The sequence below is a fragment of the Morone saxatilis genome, unplaced genomic scaffold (assembly GCF_004916995.1).
Source record: "Morone saxatilis isolate NCDOM2014 unplaced genomic scaffold, NCSU_SB_2.0 Contig16, whole genome shotgun sequence".
Taxonomy (NCBI): Eukaryota; Metazoa; Chordata; class Actinopteri; family Moronidae; genus Morone; species Morone saxatilis.
The window spans coordinates 3,032,418-3,042,676 of record NW_023339718.1 but is presented as its reverse complement, the minus strand read 5'-3'; the positions used below and the strand labels follow the sequence as shown (position 1 = coordinate 3,042,676).

Sequence of the window (10,259 nt, the reverse complement as noted above, 5' to 3'; positions counted from 1 at the left end):
GGGTCCGGTGACCCCTCAAACCCCCCTGAGACAAAAAAAATAAATAAGAAATGATGATGGGTTTTGATTTCAACAGATATTTGTCCTCTTGTTTGGCTCCAGAAGCAGGAATATACATTGATTTTGATGTTTAAATCAATAGATCTTCTTACGAGGTTCCACAGGACAAAGTTTTGCAGGGCCCCCCCCCCCCCCCCCTAATGTGAGAAGTTTTAGCTGGAAATTAGTTTTAAATACCCTGGAAATAATCTAAGTTGTTGAATTGTATGTTTAGTCTGAGCTTTCACAGATTTGTGAGCAAGTTCTAACTTTTAATGTGACGGTAAAACTCCCTGGAAAAAGGATTTCTTCGAGAGGACGAGAAGCTTGTTTTGACTTGGTGCATCTATACTGGCGTCCGCTGCATGAATGCTTTCTCACAGGGCTCGTGGGATGTTGCACAAGTCTCCATTAGACACTTGGCCTGTGCACACCTCAGGAGAAATATGAGTAGTGCTGACATGAGAGCCAGCTCCTTGTTCTTACACAATGTTTATTCCCACAACACCCACCAACAGTTCATCAGAGAGAGTGTTTTTCTTTCTGCTGTGACACATTGAAGACTGTAACACGCTCTTTTATTGGTGTTGAGGATTGCTCTGTACACGAGAGAGCAAATGATGAGCCTTGTGACTTCCCCTCCCACTGAAATACACACTGAGCCTGAGTCAGAAGACTGCGCTCACAATATAGGCCATGTTTTTGTTCACAGGCCTCAGGAACAATCCCAAATTCCTGACATATTACTGCACAGAGTTACAGTAAAGACGGGTCAGCTGATGGTTGCTTCGGGGGCCACGCTGTGTGCGATGAGTGGCCCCGTGGTGGATTTGTTTGTAGCCACAATTGAATGCTTTTTATTCCTTGTAATCGGTGTCAGGTTGCGAGGTAGATGGTCCGAGGAGTGGAACATTTGTTGTGGTGCAAACTTTGCATTGGGATTTTTAATTCAAATGAGTTTTTTGGTTTTTTTTAGCCGAGGCTCTGCACACCAGACTACTGCTCGTGTCAGACAAGGTCAGGAAAATAACGAGGAAGCTGAACTAAAAAACACGGTGTGATGTTGCCAGTCATCCCAGCAGCAGCAGCAGCAGCAGCAGCAGCAGCAGCCCTTCCTTTTGATGTCTCCCTCTCATATTTCCACGGCAGTCAGATGGATTTATGGAAAGCTGTCAGATGGATTATTCCCCATCTCGACTCAATTCTCCCTCAGTAACGGCCTATTGTGATGGAAAAACATACAATTTAAAAGAACATATCTTTTCTAAAATCCTCCTGAGGGGGGGGAATCTAAATGGGGACGTTAATGGTTGTTATTTCACCCGGGAAGCTTGAGTCCAAATTGTTGTCACCCTGGAATGTCTTGTTCTATTTTCGTCTAGTTTTACCTGTTTGACTCGTCCACGGCGCTCTGGCATTGTTACCTAGAATAGAAGTCAACCTGTAAGTGCTTTGTAGTAAGTCGTGGTGAATCAGTCGTAGTAGAATGAGAATTAAATACTTAAATCAGGAGAGTGCTCACAGCTTCACACTGAAACATACCCCCCCCCCGCTGTGAGCTTATTTTTATCCATCTCTCGCAGTCGTCTTTTATTCAAACAGTTGCCACCAGCAAGGCAAACGTGTTGCCAAGGTAACCTCTCCCGCTAGAACAAGAAACGCCGTAATGGTCTGTGAGTTTTGTCTTATTTTCACAGTGCTTTACACTCCTGCCTTGGCAACAGGGAAGAGACTAAAAATAAATACGAGAAATTCACAGATGAAAATTTAGGATAATAGAGTGTGAGTGTGTGTGTGTGTGTGTGTTGGGGTGTGTGCGTGTGCTGTGTGTGTGTGTGTGACTGTTGTGTGTGGTCGTTAATCCACCTAGGTTAGCCTTCTCCTTTCATTTGAGCTAACCATCAACGTGAGTCACTAGACAGAGAGTGTTGTGTGTGTGTATGTCACCAGAAAGGTCAGAGCTGTGCAGCAGGTTGCACTTTTACAGGTTACATAATTGTGTGGTTTTTCATCCGATAACTCCCGCCATCAGATTCTCAGATAGGGCTGAAACAGTCAGTCAGGGATTCATCAGCAGCTGCTTTGATATCATCTGATTAATCATTCAAGCATCTGCAACATCTGGATTCTCAAATGTGAATATTTTGCTGCTATTCTCATATTTATATTAATTTAAATAGATTTTTTTTTTGGCTTTTTAGACTGCTGAGCGTGTGAAGGCGTCCCCTTTGGGCTCTGGGGAATAGCCTGTAATAGTCTATTTTGCAGACTAAATAATCACTTATCGAGAAAGCACTCTCATCTATCGCTTCCATCACAAGCGAGAAATACACAGGAAGTTAGAAAAAGGAATTACCTTTTAAATTGACTTGCAGCTGTTAAAAAGCAGCAGTAACAGTCTGTCGTGACTGAAACGAAGAGATGAATCATCTGCATATTGTGTTGTAGAGCTGCATGGTACTGTAAAATAATCATATTGTGATATGATTCACGGTTAGCGGGAATGATCATTTTTTGCATCACAACTATAAAATCATGACGATTCAACATTTATTGAGGTCTGTGATACTAAAATCCTCCAGTACTTTATTGCTGTTTCCTCACACAGTTGACCTTTGTCAAAAAAAATAGCAGCTTCTGCAATTTGATATTGCTCTTGGCCATATTCTCCATAATATTTAGATTAATTGTGCAACTGTCAAGCATCATTGTGACATCTGTCCTGATTCTGTGCTAAAGCAGCTCAATACAGATGAGCTAACTAATATACAGTATGCTGCACCCCTCCACTCACAGAAACTGTCTGTCTGTCTTCCAGCAGCGGGCGGCCAACCGGCCGAAGCCCAAGATGGGGACGTCGTCGGGCGTCAAGCTGCCGTCCAACCGCAGCTCATCCGGAGCCAGACGCAGGAGGACGCGCTGCCGAAAGTGCGAGGCGTGCCTCCGGACCGAGTGTGGAGAGTGTCACTTCTGCAAGGACATGAAGAAGTTTGGAGGGCCGGGGCGCATGAAGCAGTCCTGCATTATGAGACAGTGCATCGCCGTAAGTTAGCTGCACTTTCACATTGGCATTTGCATTTTTGGAAAACATTCACACACACATTTTCTACAAATAGAGATTTTTTTTGCATCAGTTCCTGTGTGTTAAACAAATACCTGATGTGCTCTCCATCCATGCAGCCGGTTCTGCCCCACACGGCGGTGTGTGTGGTGTGTAAAGAGGCAGGGAAGGAGGACACACTGGAGGAAGAGGAGGACAAGTTCAACTTCATGCTGATGGAGTGCTCCATCTGCAACGAGATCGTCCATCCCAACTGTCTCAAGGTACGGAGGTCCGGGCTGGGAACGTCAGTCTAGTCATTCACCCGCTGACTCATTTGTGTTAAAGTAATGTGCCAGGAATCCCAAGACACCGTAACCTAATGTGAGTGACTCAGGCGGTTGCACTGTAGGCACCGAAAGTAATTAGTGTTGTTTATATAACACTGAACACATTCATCGTTCTTATGTGGTTCCAAAGTTTTTATGGCTCGAGTGTGACACCACTCATGTTTGAGGATTTGTCTCCGACCACATGCTCAAGCAAAACAAGTGATCGGGTTTAAAGCATTTACTGAATGGCCAAAATTGTAGTTTATAGCCTTAAAAGGATGCAAGACGCTGGCCTTGCTAGTTGTGGTGCCAAAAGCATTTTGTGTGGTAGAAGCAAAACAAGATGTAAAGCAGCACACACCCTGTTTGTAACTGTTGTATCAAAAACACAACAGCTTGTTGCTAGCACAGGCGCGGTCAAACCAGTTTTTCCGACAAGCACTGTCTAGTTTTTCTGCAGGATGCAGCATCTAAAGTATTATATATCTTTTATCCAAATGCAACAATTACAGTTATTAGTCATGCATTAGTGCACATCTAAGTTCTTCTAGTAGGAGTCTTTAACTTCTCCTTTCTATTGAATGCATGAAGCGAGAGTCTGCATGTTCACTATGGCTGAGGTTAGACTGTGCTGACCTGCCAAACAAGGACACGTCACAACAGTCACTTTCACTTCCCTTGTCTTGTTTGTGTTAAACAAGCTCTACACAGGACTCCATTACAGCCTGTTGTTCTTGTTGAAGTCTGGCCTGATTGTCTTCTGTGGGTTTATCAGGTGAGCGATGCCTCAGGAGTGGTGAACGATGAGCTCCCTAACTGCTGGGAATGTCCCAAATGCAACCATGCTGGGAAAAGTGGAAAAGTGAGTACAAATATGCGTGAGTCACAGGATCTAGATTATGTAACAGCTTACTAGACCTTGTTGAAAGTATTTTTATAATTACTACTAAAGATTTCAGAGTTTGGTATAGATAACGGTTGCTCAGTATTGCTTTGGGCATTTCAATTTATGTTTTACCACTTCCTGTTTATACTTTTCTAGTTTGTCAAAGTCATTCACATGTGACTGTTTGTCACAGAAGCAGGAAACCACACTGTGATGTATTTTTGTCACTGTGAGGAGTTTATTAAACTGTAGGTACACTTGTAGCACAGTTGGTTTTCCTCGTTGTGATAGGCTAAAGGTATAAAGTTGTCTCGCAATTTTTTGTCCCCTTTGGTATTGAAGCAAAAAAGGGGTCCAGGGTTCAAGTATGCCTCCAACCTCCCCGGCTCTCTGCTGAGGGAACAGAAGCCTGTGAAGGAGGAAGGGGACGTTTCTTCTGCAGCCAAGAGGAGGCCAGACAGAGAGGAGACACCCAGGTACAGACCAGAGGAGTCTCTGCACAGACAGCCACCGCTGCTCTCTCCCTGCAACCTGCCCCGGCCCAGGCCTGAGGACAAACTGAGGAAGAAGAGGAAGCTGTTTGAGGATGATGAGGAAGAGGATCTCAGTGTGAGGAAGAAGGTTTGTATCAGTTTTTTTGGGACATTTTTGAGTGTTTGGGACAATTCTACACGTACCAAAGTACTGTAAGTAAAATTGAATACCATTTTTCTTCTGCAGGAAAAGTCAGACGATCCTTATTTTTCAAAACTTCTGCAACACATCAAGACAGAAGAGGAGGACGAAGACGCATACGAGGAGGAGAATGAGGAAGGAAGGGAGCCTCACTTCCGTGGTTTAGAGAGGAAAGGCCGGTTTGTAGACGCGGAAGAAGAAGGGGACGACAGAGAGTCCAAGAATGAACTGTTGAATTCCTTCATTAAAACGCCTGTTGGAGACAGTGACCAGTCTCACTGCAGCTCCCCGCAGGCCGGCCCCAGCAGCGAGGGCGGAAGCGAGACCCAGGAAAAGGGCCCGCGTCCAAAAGCTCGCCGTAAGCGACGTTTACCTAACAGAGAGCTGAGCCGAGAGCTGAGCAAAGCACTGAACCAGGAAATCCAGAAGACCGAGGACTGCCTGGCCAACGAGAACCGCCAACCCCTCAAGGTAGAGCCGGAGACGGAAAACGAGGAACCCAAGAGGTTGTTCCGCAACGGCAGTGAGCTCGGGGATCAGAGGCCCCACCTCAAGACCAAAGAGATGAACGGGACCCCGTGGGAGCTGCGCCACTTCTACCCAAGTCAGATCACTCCGCTGGGCTTCAACCGGAGCACCCCGACCAACCGGCCGGTGCCCCCACACTCCCCGCCCAAATGCGTCCAAATGGAGCGGCACGTCATCCGGCCCCCTCCGATAAGCCCGCCTCCCGACAGACTGCCTCTAAAAGATGGCAAAACGCATGTCATACAGCGCGAGGTCTGGATGAAGATCTTTGGATATCTCACACACCAGGAGCTGTGTGTCTGCATGAGGGTCTGCAAGACGTGGAACAGATGGTGAATACGCAGCACACTGCGAACAGCACGTTCACATTTTCATGTTCAACCTCACAGATATTGCGAAACCCAATATGGCTGCACAGAATACCTTTTTATTATAGAGCAGTTAACGCTTGCGTTTTTTATTTGTTCTGTTTTGACAGTGCAACATAAAGACATAACATGCAACACAAACCTTTCTTTCTGGTGTCTAGGTGTTGTGATAAGAGACTTTGGACAAAGATCGATCTGAACCGCTGCACCTCCATCACCCCTTTAATGCTAAGTGGGATTATCCGCCGGCAGCCAGTTTCCCTGGACCTCAGTTGGACCAACATTTCCAAGAAACAATTAAGCTGGCTTATTAACAGATTGCCAGGTACCTAACTATGACGGATTCTTGGTCTATAGACAAGGAATAGTTTGTATTTTTTGGTTTCACTGGTTTCTGCATCAGTATTTTAAAGTGCTGCTCTGTGTTTCAGGTCTGCGAGTGTTAAAGTTATCGGGGTGTTCATGGGCTGCTGTGTCTGCGCTATGCACCTCCAGCTGCCCTCTGCTGCGCTCCCTGGATGTCCAGTGGGTGGAGGGACTCAAGGACGCACAGATGAGGGACCTCCTCTCTCCCCCCACAGACAACAGACCAGGTAACTTGGTGTGTCAGCAAAGCGCTAGAGTTGGGTCATGTTGCCAAAAACCAAAAACTGATCTTCTGTAAATGACTGTCTGACAGGTCAACTGGATAACCGCTGCAAGTTGCGGAACGTGGAGGACCTGCGCTTGGCGGGGCTGGACATCACTGACACGTCTTTACGTCTCATCAGTCGGCAGATGCCTTTGCTGTCCAACCTGGACCTGAGCTACTGCAACCACATCAACGACCAGTCCGTGAACCTGCTGACCGCAGCAGGGACCACGACCAGAGACTCCCTCACAGAAATCAACCTGTCAGGTGAGAACTGAGACCTGAGCGGCTAGAAATACACAGGTTCAGAGGAGCCTCAGATGTTACAGGGGCTGACAGGCAGGTGTGACACAGTAGTAGGTTAGATGCTTTAGATCTGAGGCCCCTCAAGTCAGTTTTTAATGGGATCCAGGTTTTCTTTGTCAGGGGAACCAGTCGATATTGTGAGAACACAGGTGTCTGGCAGATACCTACTTACTAATACATAATATAAATAATATAATATCAATAAATATATAAATATATAAACATATATTTACATTATAAATAAAATATATATAATATATATAACTCTATATATATATATTATTATATATTTCTTTTTTTATTATATATTTAATTATTTTTTTTTTTTTTTTTTTTTTTTTTTTTTAAAAGTAATCTAAGTTGGGGGGTTTCTGGGTCACACAATTAGAGCCTGATGTATCAGAATCGGACGATATTATTGGCTGATATTGGCCTCTGGCAGATGTATTGCATCAGCGTTGTGTTAATCTTGATATGACCGTATGACAATGGCTTGGTGGATATTTATGGTGTCTTTGCTGAGTTTATCCAGCAGAGTGTGCTGCCATTTACAATTCTGTGGCAAGCATGGAATCAGGGAATTTTCCCCCCTCTAAAATTGGTATCAGTCTCAAAAGCCCCATATCGGTCGGGCTCTAAAACCAACGGAATGTCTTCTTGTCCTATAAATAACCTTGTTCTCAAATTTGTGAACATAAGCAAAGCCACAAAACCACTATGTGTATCTCAGTTAATGCTCCACATAAAAACATAACAAGGGGCTTTTTCAGGCATGGTTACATTAACAATGGCTTCATTCTCCTCTCACTCTTTACTGTCCCAGTAAGTCATGACAGGTCTGCATGCCAGGACCCTTAAACCAAAGCAGATACTTACACGGTAATTGAATTCTCCCATAATGTATTTTTATTATTTAGATCAGAATGTCTTCCATTGAAAGGTCAGCAACAGAATGGCTTTTGCTGTTTCAGAGACTGTACTTAATTTGCTGCCACGGGTAATTAAATAACTGTTTGGATGCACCTGGATAGACAGGAAGAAGAGGTACAAGGCGAGGTTGTTGAAGTTACCGGTAAAACTAAAACTGTGAACTTCTTAAATCCTGCCTCTGACAAGTACCACCCAATTAAAAAAACCTAAAACTGAAATTAAAACCAAACTCAAACAAGCACACAAATTGGAAATGAAAACAAAACAATAACTCTGGTACAAGGCTGTGGTTGTTTATTCATACTGGACTCTCATTGATATAGACAATGTAAGCAGAGTTGTCCAATCTGTGCATTCCCAAAGTGGAAGTGGGTTTTTGTATGTGAATGCACTGCAGGGAAGGTGTATCACAGCTGATCTTAATCTCAGAATCAGAAATATGAACGATGGGGGATGCACTTTATTGATCCAAGAAATTACATTTTTGACATTTGCATTTGTGACAAAAGGAGGAGAGATATTTAAAAATCAGTTTTATATTCCAAGCAACCCTTCTTGAATTGAATATAGTTAAAGGTGAAAGTCGTAGCTGCCTGCCTCATCGTAAATAAATGAACTGGGTCTGCCTACTGGGACCAGTTCCAGTAGAAGTGTTTGCTACATCATTTGCATTTGTCCTACTTGCATTATCTCCTTATACTTTAGGATCTTGTATGTTTTCTGGACACTATGCATCAAGAAAAGAGAAGAATATCCTTTCACACGTATCAAGCTTGTGACGGATTGTTGTTCTCTCTGCTTCCCTTCAGTTTGTAACCGGGTCACAGACCATTCCCTGAACTTTTTCAAGCGCTGTGGAAGCATCTGTCAGATCGACCTCCGCTTCTGCAAGCAGGTGACCAAGACGGCGTGCGAACGGTTCATCGCAGAGATGTCTGTGAGCGTACCGTTCAGACTGAAAGAGGACAAACTGCTGCAGAAGTCAAGCTAGTTCCTAACAGGACGGAAAGGATTGTCGGACTCTCTTTGCACTTAATGGAACAAGTTTTTTTTTTTTCCTTTTTAAACCGGTCCTGTGATAAATCTCTGAATCAGTGTCACACTAAACGAACTGAAGCGAGAGACGGATTTCTGGACGGAGATCTTAGACGGACTCTAACGTAAGGAGGTGATAAACATTCACTGGACGGATACAGAGGAAATAGCATGCATGTATTTGTGTTGAGATTGTACTTTTTATAAAGACGTGCTTGTAATTGGCTGTTGGGTTGTCTATTTTTATTCTTTAATTATTTGAAAACACAGTATTTTTATACAAGCATCATTTCATGAGTTTACAGTGTCTCAGGAGCTAAATATCACAGAGAGACTGTATGGCATGTGAACTGAAACATTGTCCCCTCCCTCAGTTTGCCTTCATACAACAGCGTCCTCGATGTGCCAAAATGTGTTTGACATTATTATAACTTCAGCATCGGACAAAAATAACATGTACAGTAATAAATATCTGACTAAATTATCATAAATTCTTCCCAAATGTAAGAATGTATTTCAAATAATGACAAAACAAATTTCAGATTCCTGTTACACCCTCATGTCTTCACTTACCTGAATACTTTTTTTTAGGAATTGTTGAGTGTTGTATTTGACGGGTTTTTGCCAACATTTCAACATTAATTTATTAATTTTTGTTTTTTATTACAGTTTGTATTTATTCATTTATTCAATAACTTGACATGGATGTCTCAGAGCTGGGTCAAATAATGCTTGCAAATAATATATCTTATGGGTGGTTGGAGCCTGTCGCAGCATCCAGTTTTAGCAGTGGTTAAACACCAGTGGCAGGAAGTTGATCACTGTCACCTCACCATCAGCTCCGTCACATCTGGCTCTCCGTACAGACTCAAACAACCAAGTGAAAAGACTTTTGCAAATAACTCATTTGCATTATGTTTAAATAATAACTCCATTCAGTAGGTGTTGTGTGTATTTTGGGGTGTGTTGTGATGTAATCTATCACCTCAGGTGAATGTGATAATGTTTATATTTGTAAATCCAAAAACTAAGTGCTAATATGCATTAAAAGAATTTCATTTGTACCATCACTGAGTCTTGTTTTCAATGCCGTATTCTGTTGGAAAGGAAACGTACCGGGTGGATTTGTCCTCTGAAGCAGACTTCAGATGTTGTCGTGCTCCCCAACTTGGTTTCTATTGAACTCAGATTAAGGTACAACTCTTAAATTCAGATCAATAAAGTGACCAAAGTACTTATTTTAATAAAGTATATTTTAAATAACTGAGTTTTCATTGCTTCTAATAAGCTAAACTTGCTTACTTTGTGGCGTTGTTTCTAGTGAGACGGCCTTATTCTGTTTCTCTTTCTTGGTTGTTTACCTTCTTTGTTTCAGGAAGTAAGGGATGGCGCTGAGATTCCTCCCTGATGCAGCTCACCTGAGCAGGTTGGGCTCAGGAGGCTATGAATCAGACCTGCAAGGCTTTCTCAGGTCTCTTCCCCTCGCCTG

General features: G+C 43.3%; 1 protein-coding gene across 4 annotated transcripts in view; it reads left to right on the top strand.

The window, feature by feature from the left end:
* Positions 1-9,837, top strand: part of kdm2ba (lysine (K)-specific demethylase 2Ba) — a 10,715-nt gene extending 878 nt beyond the window's left edge. Inside the window, exons 2-11 of one of the 4 annotated variants that reach the window (XM_035658553.1) lie at positions 2,858-3,082; positions 3,220-3,363; positions 4,187-4,273; positions 4,631-4,918; positions 5,018-5,832; positions 6,030-6,193; positions 6,300-6,461; positions 6,548-6,766; positions 7,629-7,684; positions 8,545-8,681. In XM_035658553.1, the coding sequence (XP_035514446.1) occupies positions 2,858-3,082; positions 3,220-3,363; positions 4,187-4,273; positions 4,631-4,918; positions 5,018-5,832; positions 6,030-6,193; positions 6,300-6,461; positions 6,548-6,766; positions 7,629-7,663 (2,139 nt within the window). In that variant the 3' untranslated portion in view covers positions 7,664-7,684; positions 8,545-8,681. Of the gene's footprint in view, positions 1-2,857; positions 3,083-3,219; positions 3,364-4,186; positions 4,274-4,630; positions 4,919-5,017; positions 5,833-6,029; positions 6,194-6,299; positions 6,462-6,547; positions 6,767-7,628; positions 7,685-8,544 lie in introns of all 4 variants that reach the window. The other 3 variants (XM_035658552.1, XM_035658550.1, XM_035658551.1) reach the window with 3 other exon arrangements.
* Positions 9,838-10,259: the final 422 nt, after the last annotated feature.